The sequence below is a fragment of the Limanda limanda genome, chromosome 10, assembly GCF_963576545.1.
Source record: "Limanda limanda chromosome 10, fLimLim1.1, whole genome shotgun sequence".
NCBI classification, from domain to species: Eukaryota; Metazoa; Chordata; class Actinopteri; order Pleuronectiformes; family Pleuronectidae; genus Limanda; species Limanda limanda.
The window spans coordinates 16,895,638-16,913,036 of NC_083645.1; the positions used below are offsets into that span (position 1 = coordinate 16,895,638).

The following is a 17,399-nucleotide window of genomic DNA, read 5'->3' on the forward strand; positions in this document are numbered from 1 at the left end:
GACTAGTGAACACTGCGCATCAGCAAACTCATCGAGCAAAAGAATCCTTTTTTTTTTTATAGACAATTCACAGACATCAGTATAGACAGGAGTCCTAATATTGACAAACGGTAATGCCATGCAACTCTGCAGAATGCATACGATCCATAATGCAGTAAGTTCTCCTGAAACAAGACAAAAAGCCAACATTCCCAACAAAGAAAAGCACCCATTATATCCATACAAACATAATGTGGCTAATGTTGTTTTTCATGTTAGCACATAAAGAAATGAATATACAGTATATGGTGGGGGTGAGGGTTTTATGTTTGCATAGCCATAAACTAAGGTAGAAACAGAACAGGACACAGAGATACAGTATAAATGTATATGTGAAGTTCTGACCCCAGCACACAGCAGTCAGTCCATCTTTTTAGTGTGTTATTCATAAGGTGGTGCACCCAAAGAGGATTGTGTAGTGGGGAACAGTTGTGGCTCAGTGTTGTAAGACTTTGGATCTTTGCTACATCTGGACAGAGTTTAACAGTCACACTTGTGCCAAGTCAAAAAACTAAACTAAAGAACAGAGGTCCCCTGGGCCCAATCAGCGCATTCCCAGAAAATATATATGTAGTGTCCTTTGGATGAGAACTAGATTACTGTTATAATACTGCATACGTCTGGGTATTTCCAAGAAGCATTCACTCAAGAGTCAGTCAGGACAGTCGGGGCAAAAGGGGGTAGAAAAAACACTTTACACAAGGGTACGTGTCTCATAAAAAGGTGCAATCTGTAACAGTCAAAAGTGCTCTCCCTGCTTTGTAATGGTATAGTTTTGTATCCAATTTATATGCGACTGTAATATTGAAAAACTAAATCCTTTAAAAAGGTGCGATCCCTGCACATACAAAACAAATCGGTCCGTTTCTGTATTTCGCAAGAGCGCTAAAGTATATTTTATGCTTTTTGTCAGTAAAACGTACTGTTAGTAATAAACTTGAAAACTGACAATTTACAGATTACACCTTGTGGAGTGGAGAAATCTTTAAAGCAGCAAAAAGTAACATAACACTGTCTCAAAGAGAAGGAAAAATAAAAATTCCAGTGACATCCATAGTTTTTTTTTTGCACGCCACACATCATGGTGCAAATATTGTAAAAATAAATACATAAATACATACATGGGTAATCAATCCTTACATACACACATTGTATCATAAAATAAGATAATTATAATATAATTATAAAATTCATATGTACAAATGCATAGTCCATATGCGTCCAACAAGAGTCCAAGCAATGACGGTTCCTTTCCTCTTTTGTTTTGTGTGTGTGTGTGTGTGTGTGTGTTTTCATGTGGTTGTGTGTAATATAGGTTAGTCCGTGTGCTGTGGTGTGTGCATGGCACTTACTGTACAAGAACACAGGGCTACACACCAGTTCACTCTGTGCTGTCTCGCCTCCAGTCAGTTGGTTATTAGTGGGTAAAAGTTCACAGGTCAAAAGTTGAGAGGTACGTGGCCGGGCGTCTCCGAAGAGTCTAGTGTGTGTGTCCTGAAGAGCTGTGTGAGTGCGAATACGGAGGAGATGAGCACGGTGCAGCGTTTGGCCAGCAGCCTCACCCCGTCACTCTCCCCCTGACCCAGTCCTGCCCCAGCACTCTTACCTCCAGCACCGGTCCCTGCCGTTTCAACCGCCCCGACAAACTCCCTGTAGAGACCCACGATCTCCTTCAGCTTCGCCATGGCCTCCTGACTGTCTTCCTCTTCATCGCCGTGAACCAGACTCGCGTTATGGCAAATGTCACAGCCAGGGCAGGGGCTTGTTCGCAGGCAGGCCACCGACAACTGAACCAGAGCACTGAAGCTGTTGGATAACGAGCGTAAGGCTTCATCAGGAGCCCAGCCCACACGCGTGGCCCGCTGGCACCCAGACGCCAGGCGCCGAGCTTCCGCCTGGAGAAGAGTCCTCTCAGCCTCCGTCATGGTGACAGAGCCGGCCCCAGTACAGCTTGAGACCGCTGCTGTGGTAGCGCTGTCTTCTGTCCCGTTATGATTTAGATCAGGCCCTGCTTTTATATCCTGCTTTGAGTCCTGATATAATGTTTGTGGTGGCTGCTCAAGGGCTCCGCTCTCTAGCACCAGCAGAAGTTGTTCTATATCTTGACGTAGGGAGGCGAACCCCCCCTTCAGCCCGCCGTAATTCTTGTTGGAGAGCGATCGAAGAGGACCGCCGAAAGAGGTTGTGGGGGAAACAGGTCGTGACACTAAGGGACTGAGTTCAGACGAGGCGGTGGAGAAGGTAGAGAGTGGGCGTGGGTTGTCTTTCAGCAGAGACAAGATATTAGGTTTTGGAGCAGGGATCGGAGGAGAAGGGGCCGGTCCCGGCGGGGGAGGTTTGGGTCGCGTGCGGCGGGAGAACTCGTAAACGGTGAGTTCCTCGTCAAAGCTGACACCGTCCTCTGTGTCTCCACTGAAACAGTTGGCGTAAACGGTGCGGCAGCCACACGCCTCCCGGTGCTGTTCTGGTGGAGTGCTGTCTGCCAGCGAGGAGGTTGGTGAGTCTCCGCCAATCTGCATGCTGGACACGCCCCCCAATCCGACTGCTGAGTGGGACCGGGACTGAGGCTGCTCTGACGAGACACTGCCGCTGTGCGTAATATTATCTTTAACAGTGAGATTAGGGTGTGAGCCATTCGTCCCATTGGCCCTTCTCATATGTGACGTCACATCCTGGGCCTCTTTGATGGTGGCGATGACGACCTCAGCTCCGTCCTCTAAAACTGTCCCTTTCCCTCCTGATTTAAAGACAATAGTCTCTTTTTGCTTGACAGGGGTTCTGTTTAAATCTGATAAACCACTGGCGACAGACAAACCAGAGCCAAATCCAGATGTGTCTCCGTTGATGGAGCTCGTGGAGGGATAGTCCAGAGTTCCCAAAATCTCCTGTGAACGGGTCATGTACCAAGGCAGAGACTGGATCCTCCCTCTCAGGGCAGAGGCTGGCAGCCTGCCCCCCAGGCTGGAGGAGCTGGTCCTCAGGTCCAATCCTGATCCAGATCTTCCATGTTCTCTGCTTTCTAGGCCCCGGACATCGTTAGAGTTAGTTGAGGTGAGGGATGTGGTAAGGGTGACTTGTGCATCTGTGTTTTTGGGTGAAAGGCTCTCATGGCTCAGAGAGACCCTCCGGGGTCCTGACTGGATGGTGCCGTTGCGGCTGCTCCAGGGATGGATTCCATTTGGCGTATTTATGCTATCCTTGAAGATCCCCTTGCTTGGATCAGTGGGGGAGACAGGAGAGCTAGCAGGTAGTGACAAAGGGTGGAGATTAGTGGGAGACGTGGGTTTTGGGGGCACCGCAGGGGGGATGGCTAGCTTTGGGCCTGAATTAGAGAGAAGGAGAGGGGGTAAGTCTAGTGGTTTCTTTGAGGATAGGGAAGTCCCATTGGTTTGACTCTCAACTTTTGGCGTTTCCTTTTTATCAGGAGTGTTTGCTCTGTTTTTGTAAATGACATGAGCGCCATTTTCCTGCCTCTTTGTCTTTTCCTCGGTGTGTGGTGTCGTGATCGCTGCAGGTTGCTTGCTGCACCTCACTGCTGTGATCAGAGGTGATGACAGAGGCAGTCCGCCCGCCCCAGATGTGACAGACTTGAACTCCATGGTGTCTGGCTCCATTTCCAGGAGTTCAGAGGACAGACGTCCAGAGGCGTCCCCGTTGCAGTGGGCATATGATCTCCCGTGCTTGGGGGATTTAGGAGGAATGATCTGAGGTTTGGGAGGCAGCTGGGGCTTGGGTGCCAAGGGTGGTTTGACTTTAACTTCGGGTTTCTGTGATGGCTTTGGTGGACTGGGACGTTGGTTGGTAAGATGATTTGTGGGCCTTTTAAGTGCCTCCACTTCCTTCTTTGTTTTAGAGGTTTGGGCTTTATTGCTAAGGGGGGAGGAAGGCTCTTTCCCTGGGGCAGTTGAAACACCATTCCAGGTTCCACTCAACCGATTAGCATTTTGCCGGTCGGCCAGTTCAGCATCTGTAAAATACGGAGACAAATGAGAATGAAGAGAAAGAAATGAAGCACAGAAATAACTCTTTTAATCACAGTGATGTCTCAGGATTGTCACATGTTGCCCTCACACTAAAAAAAACATGCCAGCTTCTCTCAAATGTGACACAGATAAACCATCCTGCTTTCAAGTCATAACAAACAATGCATTGTCCCTTCTTAAATAAAATAAACGTGCTGTGAACAAACCTGATAGATCAGGAACTGGGGGAGTAAATCTGTCCTGTGCATCAAAAAACTCATCCTCAGATTCTGAGACAGTGTCTTTGACCAAAAGAGCCGGTTTAGGGTTCGGTGAAGGTGTCAGGTATAGACTGTCTTCGTCCTTGGAGAGACGCTGCTCAGCCTCTCCTGCCTTGTGCCCGGGAATTGAACTTGTCCTTAGTGGAACTTTCGGCGGTGTCTTTTTCTTTCTTCTAATTGGGGATCTATCAAAGGGTATACTGTCAATCATTCTCAAATCTCTCGAGCTAGGAATCTTTGACATGCGTCTGAGTTGCTCCACTCCTTGCTCTTCGTTCTCCTCATCATCATCATCGTCATCGTCGCTGGTAGCCTCAGGCGGGCTTGGCAGGAAATCGGCCTTGGAGAGATCAGCGAAGCAAAGGCAAGAGTTGTCATTGCCCCGATAATTGAGGTTGGTGGGTCGCAGAGGGCCCTGTTGGCGTTTTGGCTCGAGGAGGAAGGGGTGGTGAACGTCCAAGCTGGGCAGGTCCTCGGCCGTGCGTTGTCCACGAAGTGCTTCTATGCGAGACGGGGCTTTAGCTGCGGTGCTGCTCTCCTCTAGTGCGGCACTCAAGGAGCTGCTGGATAAGCTGGAGAAACTGCTGGTGACCCGTGGGTCAGTGTGATACCAGGGGGTCTCCGGGTTCATTTCCTCATCCATGACACTAAATGTACGCAGTGCATTTCCCGTTGCTCCTCCCTCCTCTTCACCCTCATTTGCTTTACCTTCTATTGTCACTATTATTTTCACTTCCTGTTTTCCTTTGTACTCCTCTCTCTCTTTCCTTTCTTCTTCTCTCCTCTTTTCTTCCTCCTCTCTCCTCCTTTCTTCCCAGTCCTGACTTGCAGGGTCCGGACGTTTGTAGTTCTGTGAATCCATCGGGTCGTCGTCATCTGTCGAGTCGTCCGAGTCACTACAGCAGCGAGACACATAACCTAAGAACACCAGACAAACACCGCAACACAATAGATTAGCACTTGAGCGGAATATAATAAGGTTCAAATTTTGATGGTATGACTTTCTTTTCTATCCGTACCCGTACTGGCTGGTGATATACATCAATATGGGATGTTAAAAATGTCTATCAAAAGGCCAAAAGCCATTAAGTGATTTATATTTTTTGGATAATTTTTGATATTTTAAGTGAAACAGTTTTTGCTCACTTGATAGGGATTCATAGCACACGCCCTCTACTACGGCGAACCTCCCACACACACCTTCTTCAGCAGGAATCCGGTGCACCCTCACTTTTGGGCGCCCCAGACGGAAGACATTGACACTGGGATCCACCAGGAGTTTGCAGTAGCCTCCCAGCAGACACCCTAAGTCTTTGGCTGCCAGAGAGTCCATCAGTAAGGCAAATGGCTGTGAGGGGGAGGGCATTGCACAAGATAAGGTAAGGAGGCAGCGGTTAAAGTCAAAGGGTAAAGGGAGAAAAGACGAAGGAGTGGGAGAGAGAGGGAGAGAGAGTCACCTTTGAGACAAGTGTATTATATAGCTGGCACACACTCCCTTAGGCTTCTTATCATTTGTGTGTTCAAGGAGAAATTCCTGACCTATATTTACTCTAGCATGAGCTTTCGCACAAATGTAATGTGTTGAGTGAATATCTTTTTTCCACATCTGTGTCAGTGTGTAAGTGCCTGCACATTAATGAATAATGGACCCTGGCGTTTCGGTGACCATACATGTTCTTCCTTACCTTCATGTCGTGCAGTGAGATGCGCAGGAGGCTGACTTTGTCCGACTCCGAGAGCAACTCCACTCGGCTGATGCTGCTGAACTCGACCAGCGTGGAGATCACGTTGAGCTTGTGGTTGATGATCTGACTCATCCCGTACTTGGCTCCGACCAGCAGGCTGACCACCACCTCCCTGTCTTGTAGCTGAGAGTGAGAGGGGGTACAGCAGAAAAGAAAGAAATAGAGAGGAGGGAGTGCAAATAAAATGAGGAGACAAGAAGGTCCAAGTTATATTATGTATATTATGTACATATTCACTGTTTTTATTCAACTTTATTTTTTATTTTGTTGCTTATTTTATTTTTATACTTTCACATGTTCACTTATCTCATTCTATCTGCCCGTCTTACAAGTAAATTTCCCCAGTTTGTATCTTATCTTATCTTAAGTTGGTTGAGTGGGTGTAAACTATACACTGTAAACAATTCATGAAAAAACTGTAAAAAGTCTGGCACTTACCATCAGATTACAGAAAAAAAAATTGGTTTACTCTACAGAGATTTATTCTCTCTAAATACAGATAGAAATTCAAATATAGATACATACAAAGCAATAGGATGTATATTATTTGTATTTTTACATATAATTCAATGTAATGTAACATTTAAGGCCATTGGGCAATTGAATATTCCTTCAAACAAATCTTTAATTTCACCATTATATTAATATACAGATTACAACTTTTATTACATTGTCAAGATTTATAATAAAAGTACTTTATTTCAATAATACAGTGAAATTCTGTGAAAATATTTTTGTTGACGATAAAAACACCCTCTGGGCCACAAACCTTACCATCATTGTAGCCGAGTATGATCGCCCTCCGTATGAAATCAGCTCTCCAAGCTGAGTGAGGTAGGCCACTCGAGCCTGAGTAGCAGATATTACCTACAACACCACAGTGGATGTAGAAGAAGGGGAAGAAGGGCAGGGAGAGAAAACCAGGGGAAATATTACGGTAGAGTCACTGAACAAAACGATGCTCTCCATAGAGAAATATGCTCCTTTCCCCCAAATGTTTTATTTCCCTCCGTCCCAACCACCATCTATCGCTTTCCCGAGCTGCTATACCACTTAAAACTGCAAGGAGATTAGCAGTCGCTGTGAGAGTCGACTAAAAAGTAGCTCAACGCCTCTGCTAAACTCTCACTCTCTGTCTCTTTACGCCTCTCAGTGCTTCCTTCCACTCGTCCCTCAGTGTGTTTTGTACCTTGTGCCGTGGCTCTAGCAGGGACTGGATCTTTTTGAGGTGGTAGCTGATGGCTTTCCTCAGGTCCTTCTCCCTCATGTTGCTCAGCAGCGTGGGAGAGATGAAGCTGTTCAGGCCAAACTCCTTCCTGTCACCACACACACACACACAGGAATTAAACTGATACATAATGGAGATTATGTACAGTTTATGTAACCCTAACCGTAACATCTATATTTGAACAGAATGTCCCTTTAATTGTAAGCAGTGAAAGATCTGAGCTTTGAAATGTGTGAGATTGAGACAGAAAGAGGGAGAATTATGTCACACACAACAAGACAATTGTGATCCACACACCTGAGATAGAACAAATACACACTCCTGTGCACACAAACCATTTCCCATCACATTAATTCATTAGTCATTTAGCAATCTGATACAAATTACAGTGATTGCAACAGTCGAGCAGGAGGAAACACTGACCCTAAACTGACAGGGACAAAAACAACATATGACTCACGTGATACTCTTGATAGAGGTCCTGGTCTGTCCACAGCTGTCCAGTCTCTCGTGCATGTGCAGCGCTGCCAGGCGGAGTGCAGTGTTACACTTCATCTCTACTGCAAAACGCTCCTGCAACACGTCCCCGACACTCTGAAAGAGACGCAGTCACAGAGTGATGCATACAGCCATTGGAAATGCAAATATACATTACAATAACTTACCAATAAACAACTTAAAAGCACCAGACTTTTAGATTGAGTTATGTTAGGTGCATGATGTTACCAATCATGCACCTTATATTTGTAAGTAAACCAACCTCAGGGGAACCTATGCCGTGAGTTATGCAGCAAAAACAAACACAGCAAGCACAATAGCACGCTACAATAATAAATCAACTTGACATAAGTGGTGCTGCCAGTGCTTTACTGTTTACTGCTGTGTTGTGTCACCTAAAGAATCAACGCGCAGGAGAAGACAGAGTTCTTTGTTAATTCATAAAATGTCTACACCGGTGAAATCCGGATCTATTGAATATAAATGTGGTTTCATGAGGGGACGGTTGGGCCTTGGTGGGGGTATGTGCTCTGCTGTGTGAGATTCTAGTTTCGATTTTGAAATAGAGATGTTTCTCAGAGAGACAGAGATACAGCAGCCCTGTAATATATAAGATAAGAGAAGTATAACTTCTCTGACCTGTAAAAAGAGGTACTCAAAGGTAGAGGAGTCGTCCTGCAGCATGTCCATGGGGTCTTTGGGGATGAAACACACCCTGAACAAACATCGGTAATCATGGGAGTCTTTTTTCTGCACCACCTGGTGAAGACAAAGCACAGAGGTGTGAGGATACTTACAAACAGTAAAGGCAACAATTCATATGAGCTGTACCCTCTTGGATTAAGGTTGGCTGAAACCGGTATTCTTGACAATGACAAAAAGGTGAAGTTAATCACACCCACTTTAAGCCATATGTTTGTGTGTTGGTCTATGTGCGTTTGCTGTTTCCTTCACCTTCTGCATGAGCTCGTCTTCGTGCAGCAGCAGCAGCTTGTTGATGCTGTACTGTTGCTCTAGCACCAGGGCGAAGTACTCGATGGCCCGGAGGGACAGTTTATCCTTCAGGGTCAGAACAATGTCCTGGAATGGTGGAAAAGCAACAGCTCAGACCCCCTTAGACAAACATGTTTCACCCCAGTCTGCTGGTGACAGATGGTCAAGTCTGACCCCCCCCCTCTCACTTTCCCTTTGGCTGGGAACATAAACGGAAAAACAAATACTAAACCGGCTGTCACAACAACAATGTGCTTATAAAGACAGTCACCCTAACAGATCTTATGATGTTTGCTATCTTATTATATTAAATTTCAGTTTAAATCCAATATATTTTTCTATTATTATTCAATGAAGCTACGGTCGACACACACTCTGTCACACTTGGGGAATTCCCATAATAACAAATGATAAAACAACATCATTTGTTCTTTGGGAACAGAAAAGACATACGTGTTTATATGCAAATAGAACAAAGGGAGATCTTAATGATGACATGATGTTAATACCGGATCTGAACAGGGCCTCAGTCACACATCACAATAATCCAAATTCTGTTGGCGTAGCTGCCATGTAGCATCGAGATTCCCTTCAGTACTCACTTTGACAGTGGTGGTATTATCAAACTTGAAGGCCTTGGTCTGCCCGTTCTCTAAATAGACTTTCAGGACATTGGGCAGGAAGAGAAGAGAGTTTCCCTGGTGAGAAGAAGTGAGAGATTTTAGCAAGGTTTGACAGCTTAGAACATAGGACCAAATGAAGATGAATCGAAGGTGTATAAGATGTAGAAATGAGGATCGATCGTGTTTGGTACACGACCGCCATCACTCTGTGTCAAATGAGGTTCCCCCACCTGAGTGTGCCCGTTGACCACCACCTCCTCCGCAAAGCGCACTTTAACTGGATTACTCCTCAGACGAGCTCTCTTCTCCGCTGACATGATGGAGGACTTGGGATTCTGCAGACCACAGACATATACCGGTGCCATTATGTCAGAAATGCACACAAGCACATACACACACGCGCCTTGAATTCAAAGCAGTGTAGTGACACAATTAATTCTACAGGTCAACAGAACCTTAAGACACAAACAACCACGGCCTTAATCAAATGGTCGACACGTCAGAAGACTTATAGTCACATGCTTGGAAACACACAGAGCTTATGTTTGAATGAGGACTGGTGTAATGACTGTGTGTGTGTGTGTGTGTGTGTGTGTGTGTGTGTGTGTGTGTGTGTGTGTGTGTGTGTGTGTGTGTGTGTGTGTGTGTTTGTATTAGGGGATGTCATCAATGTCTTCTCTGTACTCACCGTCATGTACCGCAGAACAGTCACAGTGATACAATCCTCCAAGTCCCTGTGCAGAAAAAAACAGATTAACACACAACCGTTCACACAAACATGTGAAAACAAACACATACGATGCACATGTATGTGCACACACATACACACAAGAGAACTCAATATCCTTCTGTCCAGCTGTCATGTAACCACTTTCTCTGACCTTTTGACCATAAGATCCTAAGCCATTCTCAAACACATGTACGCAAACACACACACGTTTGTACAGCTGTCTTAGTGAGGACACTCATTGGCAGAATGCATTCCCTAGCCCCTTACCCAAACCCTAACCATCCAAACTAAATGCCTAACCCTATCCCGTACCCTTAACCTAACCTAAATCTTATTCCAACCCTCACCCTAAAAACCAAGTGTTAACCCCCAAACAGTCCATTAAAGGGGGGGTCACAAAGTGAGGACCGGACAAAATGTCTTCACTTTCCCAAAATGTCCTCACTCCGTAGGTTGTGGTCCTCACAAAGATAGCTGTACAAGAGCACACAGTCAGACGCAGACTGACACACACACACACACACACACACACACACAGTCAGACACACAGAGAATTATCTCTGCAGTTGTTCTCACCTTAAGATGCCTTCCACCTGCTCTGTGCTCAGATCCTCCAGCACTGTATCATTAATTTGCAGTACCTGGTCCGCAGGGAACAGTATCCCATCTGCAGGACTCCCTACACACACACACACACACAAACACACACACACACAAACATACACAATGAAAACAGTGAGTGCATGAATAAAACCAAAACCCAGCTGCATGTGTGGGCTAACACTTTAAGTCCAGATAAAAGGGTGACGTATGCTACAAATGCACACACACACATATACACACACACTTTCACAGGTCACTTTTGGCGACATTACACAGACTTCCATTTAACACATGGTCCCCCCCCCACACACACACACACACACAGAATGACACACACATGGCTGTTCAACATGGCTGACTCAACAATGTTCGGCTGAGCTCTCCAGGATGTGAGGGGTTACAGTTATTCTGGGTCTCATCCAGCTCAGCTCTGCTCTGCTTTCCCTGGCTATTTATATTCATTTGTCTTCGGGCGAGAGAGCACGACTGAGGCGCAACACTTTCAGCTTGTTCTAACACACATATACATACACGCACACACAAGTGTATGTATGCGTACACATTCACAGTACGCCATGTCCACATATTTTCACACACCCAGTGCCTGGCAAAGCCCCCACCCACTGATGGCATTGCCACACCGCTCTGCTAGCTCACACACAGACACACACACACAGACACACAGACAGACACAGACACACAGACACACAGACACACAGACACACAGACACACAGACACACAGACACACAGACACACAGACACACAGACACACACACATACACACACACACACACAGACACACACACACAGACACACACACTTGAGATCGTTTCACACATTTACATTCTTGCTCCTCCTGCCAAGTTTTCCCTCTCATCTTCACCTCCTCAACACCAGGACCTCACTCTGTCTTCTTTCACCCGAAGATGTCAACCAGCCTCACTCCCTCCCTCCCTCCCTCCCTCCCTCCCTCCCTCCCTCCCTCCCTCCCTCCCTCCCTCCCTCCCTCCCTCCCTCCCTCCCCTCTGCACACTTTCACACTCTCTCCGGTCACATTTGCACATTGGTCATTGCATATTCCCCACTGCATCACTATAAAATGTTCTCCCCCTCTCTTACCCCTTCATTTTCTCTTTGGCATCATATAGCAGTCACAGAGCTGGTCCTTTATCAGCTTAATTTAAAGGGTAGAAGTAAAAGTATTGGATCAGCACCTCTCTCTCTTCCCCAAACCGCTCTTTGTCGCTTTCTCTCGATCCCCACTATCAAAGCTGTCTAAATGAAAAGTGATTGAATCAAGGAAGGATGAGCATGTAGCTCTGTTCTCTGGCACTGTGCCTTGCAGTTTGAGTGCCAGGAGAGAGTCGATTATTGGTGAAAGCATGTGTGTGCATGTGCGTTTGTGTCTTTGTGTGTGTCTGTGTGAGAGAGAGAATGAGAGAGAGAGAGAGTTTATAAATCTGTCTTGCTGTAGGCGATGCACTGTTGCATAAACCAGGTGGCCATTTGGAGAGGAAGCAGGGAAACAAAGTGCAGTCATCCTTATAGACAAACACCACTCACACGCCTGCACGCGCAGACACAAACACACTCACACACACACAAACACACACACACACACACACACACACACGGATGCCACCTCACATGTCACGTACCTGCGGCAATGTCCCTGACCAGCAGGGGTGCATGTGGGGTGAGGGTGAAGCCATGTCCAGTGCTGCTGTCCAGGACCGGGTCCCTGGTGATCTGCAGCGTCAGCTTGGCCAGGAAGTTCTGACTGGACAGACTGTTGGAGCGCTGCGACCTCCCATCACCTAGCAACCGCTCTCTGAGAAAAGAGTCAAACAGGGTAAAAGGTCACCAGCGTGGAGACTACAAAACTGTAGTCATCAACAAATAAATGCAGGCGGATTAAAGGCGAGAAGCGTTGTTGCTGTGAACACGTTCATTGTGAACATTCATCACTTTCTTTCACAGATCAAGTCACTTCTTTATCAGGCCGGGAATAGTGCTGTAAAAAGCTTACAATATGTTATATATTATATTATATTATTATATTGTATGAAATAATTTGATCTGGCACTATGTCTGTTTGTTTTGTTTGTGTTTTACTTTATCCTGTTTATTTGTTGTGTCATTGCTGTATACAAGATTTTGTGAATAAAAGGTTACAATTTTTTTTTAAATAAAAAAACGTTAAAAAAAAAGAAATCAAAGTACTCCACACATTAACATTTTGAGCTGAAAAAAGTTTTAACTTTTGGTTGAATGTCTCAACCAAATGTTCTTTTAATCCATTAACTTGTTGTTGAGGCATTCAATTACTAATTTATTAGGATTCATCCTCTGAGAACCATGAATATGCTACATTTCATGGTAAATATGATGTAGGTCATGGTTTATATAAGCTTGGCTGCTGACATTAATTAGCAGACCAAATAGCCTGTACTGATCTTTTCCTCACAGTTCAGGAGCCAGAGAAAAGGTTAGATTCATACAAATATAAATCAGCTCAAACGAACTCTGGAAAAATCCAGTATCTGTATGATTTTCTGTTTTTTCTTTACCCGAGAATGACTAACAGGGAGCTTACTGGCTCTGCACCACCTCCGCTGTTGAGAATGAGAAACAGCTTAGCTGACAGCGAGTGAACGACACTCTTGAAAGCATATTTGTGGTTCACTGTTGGGTGAGAGGGACAGTTAGGTTTGAATATGTACTCAACTATGTGTTATGTGTCTGAATGTGCGGGTGTGGGGAGGAAATCCAGTGTGTGTGTACAGCAAGGAGACATAAACTTTAAACTGTTGATTTTTGTCCACTATTTGTCAAGATATTTGCCCTTTTTTCACTTTTTCTCAGCTAAAAAGACCAACCTGGCCGAATGCATCTTTTGCTCCAAATGATTTACATCACAAAAACCCACACTCTTCCCCCACAACAGGATCTGGGCAGCGGGCCGAGGAGTGGATGATGCTGTTTGCTCCACCCTCTTGCTCCACTCTCTATCCCAATCTTCATTGTTTTGTTTTTCTCTACAATAAGTTCTTGAAGCAGGGGGTTTGGCCTCTTCTGCTATTGCTGCGTGGTTGTGTGCTGCCATCACTTTCTCTACTGCACACTCAGTTGTTTTTCCCATCACAATCAAATCTATTTTCTCCCTCAGAGGACATAGTCTCTCACATCAGGGTGCCAGGCGTCATAGTGTCCATTCTGTACCTGCTTAGCGACTCCCGGGTGCGTCGTATTATTGTTCCCACCACCTGCTGCACCCGACTGGCCCTCCGAGCCGGAGACCTGCTCCTACATCGCTCCTTCTCCTCCATTTATCTAAACAGACAGACAGAAGAATGTGAGACAGATTCACAAGGAAGCAAAAAGCAGAGAGAAAAACAGACAGAGGGGACCTGAAGGGAAAACCGGTTAAAAACAGTTCAAAGAGATGTTTAGCTCTCTCTTAATGGGCTCTATAGTCAGTGCCAGAATTGTGCCTCAGCTACATTTGCATTTCATCGGCTCCATTTTTGAAATGCAGAGCATGTCGCCTTCCTTGAATAAGGAGAATAAGCAGATATGTGAACGGAGAACAAGAAAGGCTGTGAGAGAGCAAGCAGGCGGTGACGTTTAATCAGCATGTCATGAGTCACATTTTTGCCTGAATGACCTGATTTTCTCAGCAAACAACTGCACCATGATAACTGAGCTCAATATAACAATGCTGCAATCTGTGTGCAACTTTACAGCTGTGACTTTTCTGCTCAGCCTGCCCTTTAAGCTGGGGGGGTGGTGGGGACTTAATGAGGGAAGGTCTGAACCTCGACCACATCTCAAGATTTCCTCAAGACTTTCCCTCCATAACATAACATAACGTCATTGGTGGAGCTAACAAAGAGTTAAAGATAAAGATTTCAAGGTTTGAATGATTTGTGAGCCATATTGGGGTGAATTAAATCTTTATTTCCAGCAGATTCTATTTTACTGTTGTCTTGAGATATACTTAATGTGCTGTTGTTGCACTGCTGTATCGGACGTTTTGACCCCACGAGGCAGAGAAGACGAGGTGGAAAACTTGGGTAGAAATGTTAAAAGTAGCGACTCAGACCCGATCGATACAGGTAACGATGACGGATGTGCTCCTGAAACCTACTGATCCATACCGTGGCCTCGGAAGCCAACACCCTGAGGGCTACAGTCTGATTGGCTCCCTGAAATATGGAGGAAACCTCTGCAAGCCAAGACTTGAGTCGAGATCTCAAATTAAGCAAAACCGTTTTTCTGGCAATCTGCCACAGCTAACTGGGACACTTAAAACATCCCTTTGTCCAATAAAAGAGGAGATAAGGTCATTACAGTGCAATTACCTTACTGTACTTTCAGCTTTGATTTATGTGGAAACAATACACGCTGCATTGCAATCAATACAGGATGTTAGGCAGAATTGCTGCGAGTTAAGTTGAATTCATGAGACAGAAAACCAAATCCATTTGTTTTGTTTTTGAAGAAACAATCAGGAACGAAAACAGCAGGACTTCAGCTCGTCTCTGTGGGAGAAGATTGTCGGCCTATAGGGACGACTGGCCTGGTTCCATAGTAGTACAGTATACAGTGTGTGGGTCTGTCCTTTAAGAGGATTAGCGGCTGTAGTGCTGCACGGGCCTACACTGGTCAGGGTGTCACTTTAGCACCTCCCGCTGATCCAGATTGAGGAAGACTGATGAGGACGAGGAGGGATGAGTGATGCTAGGCAGCTGACAGCCGCGCACTGAGGAACCGATTGTGATTATTGACACATCCACCCGCCGTTCAATCAGAGAGGAAACAGAAACTGACTCATCGTTCAGCTTCACAGGGACACGTTTGGACTGCTAATACACTTCTGAGGCTTGACATCGTGTTGTTTGGAGACTTGTGCTCGTGTGGGTTTCGGTTGCATGTGTCTGCTGCAATCAATGCAGAGTCAGGTGACATTTTTTGCAGTCTTTCCTCTCTTTCACTTTCTGCCCCCCTCTCTCTGTCCTTGCCGAGTCAGGGAGTCGTCTCCAATGACAGTTTCTCTGGGCAGCAGCAGCAGCAGCAGCAGCAGCAGCCGGCCCTTTCTTTTCAAACACGCACTTCCTAAAGCAGGGGTTTACTATCCTCCCTCAGCAGTAACAGCCCATCTTTACAGCTTAAATAAAGCAGGTGTCAGGGAGAACATGCTGAGTGCGTATTGGCATGGAAGGTGCTACCTCTGAATATTACACCTGAAAATGAGCTTTTGCACATTAATCTTCTGGGAAAGGAAGGAAGACATTTGACATTCATTCCACGCACAGGAAATCAGAACCAGCCCTCAAATCAGAGGCTCAAATCCTGCCCTGGCATTTATAAGACAGCAGCAAAACGTCTGGCATTTTAACTCAAGAGGGTGACTCACCGTGATGTGGCTTGTCTCTTCAGGACTCCAGAACACAAATACCCTCTCGCCCTCTGAGACATCAGCTCTGCGACCCCTCCGCGATTGGCTGAAAAGGGGTGGAGGAGGGGTCTCTGCGATCATCAGGGCCAATCCCAATCTGGTGCGGCCACCTGTGCCGAGCAGAGAAACGTCAAAAATCGGTCAAGCCCCTTAAACAAGATGCACATCCCAACACGACGGTTTTATAATTACAGCAGAACAGGAAAGGACCAGATATCGAGTCGGACAAGGCCGAATCTGCTTCGGGATTTTTAACCTATTCATAAGCGGTGGAGCTATTTTCCTGTTATTGATAGTTTCAGAGTGAACACGAAAGCATATCAAGCAAAGCAGATGTGAGTCCAAAGCAGCTATGTGGTTGTGGTTTTCCAAGAGGCCCCTCCTCTGGTCCCCAAGGCTCTCTCGCTCTCTCTCTCTGTCTCTCTCTCTCTTTCTCCCTCTCCCTCTCTCCACTCCTCCGCAGCCTCAAAAGCACATGGCAATGTGGAGACGAGGCACTCCATCTCCGTCTGGTTGTACTAAATTAAAATTTCATACCGCCCAGTTCAGTTAGCGTGAATCCTGATGTGGCGGAGGGAGAAAGCGATGCCAGGCAGATGTGGTTCTCAGTCAGTAATGAAACAGGACGAGTCTTTCATGTGAACGTCGGGGCAGATATGGCTGAAACCTAAGAAGGCCTCTGGTTTTGGGGAGAAGAAAAACACACTGGGGGAGAAAGGCTTTGTTGTGAAAGGCCTGGCTGTTGAGTTAGGGGAGACATTGAATAAACATTCTTGATCTTGTCTTAGGAAACCGCCTCATTTTGCACTTGAATGTTGATCTGTGAAGTAAACGCACACTCCCAGAGGCTTTCATCCAGAGGGAGCAGATATCGGGGGAATTGATAGGTCCATCTGTGCAGCTCGTCCGTCAGGCCCTGTGTTCCACACACAGAGCTCTCTCTTGAGGCCCGTGCGTCCCAGTGAAAAGCCGGCATGGAGGCCTAGACCCACACACAGACTGCAGGGAGCATGAATAATGCATGGGGCTAATGCAGCTAGCTCGGCCTCCACCGCCTCCTTCTGCCACTTTGCCAACACTTTCAACAAGAAGAGTGGAGAGGAGAGAGAAAAGACACACAGGAAAGACGTATGGGGGGGGCGGGGGGTTGCAGAGGTAGGGAGAGGGGCTGGGAAAAAGGGGAAGAGACTCAGAAAAAGAGAATTGGTTCGAGGCAAAGAAAGGGGAGAAAGGAC

General features: G+C 46.0%; 1 protein-coding gene across 1 annotated transcript; it reads right to left on the minus strand.

The window, feature by feature from the left end:
- Positions 1 to 1,478: 1,478 nt before the first annotated feature.
- Positions 1,479 to 16,171, minus strand: frmpd1b (FERM and PDZ domain containing 1b). Its single transcript, XM_061080260.1, has 16 exons — positions 16,123 to 16,171; positions 13,926 to 14,036; positions 12,362 to 12,534; positions 10,676 to 10,778; positions 10,058 to 10,103; positions 9,600 to 9,704; positions 9,349 to 9,444; positions 8,708 to 8,833; positions 8,393 to 8,512; positions 7,716 to 7,849; positions 7,217 to 7,343; positions 6,802 to 6,894; positions 5,968 to 6,150; positions 5,429 to 5,630; positions 4,229 to 5,200; positions 1,479 to 4,006 (listed from the first exon to the last, which is right to left on the minus strand). The coding sequence occupies exons 2-16, from the start codon at positions 14,030 to 14,032 to the stop codon at positions 1,479 to 1,481; spliced, it is 5,115 nt and encodes a 1,704-aa protein (XP_060936243.1). The 5' UTR covers positions 14,033 to 14,036; positions 16,123 to 16,171.
- Between the last annotated feature and the right edge of the window lie 1,228 nt (positions 16,172 to 17,399).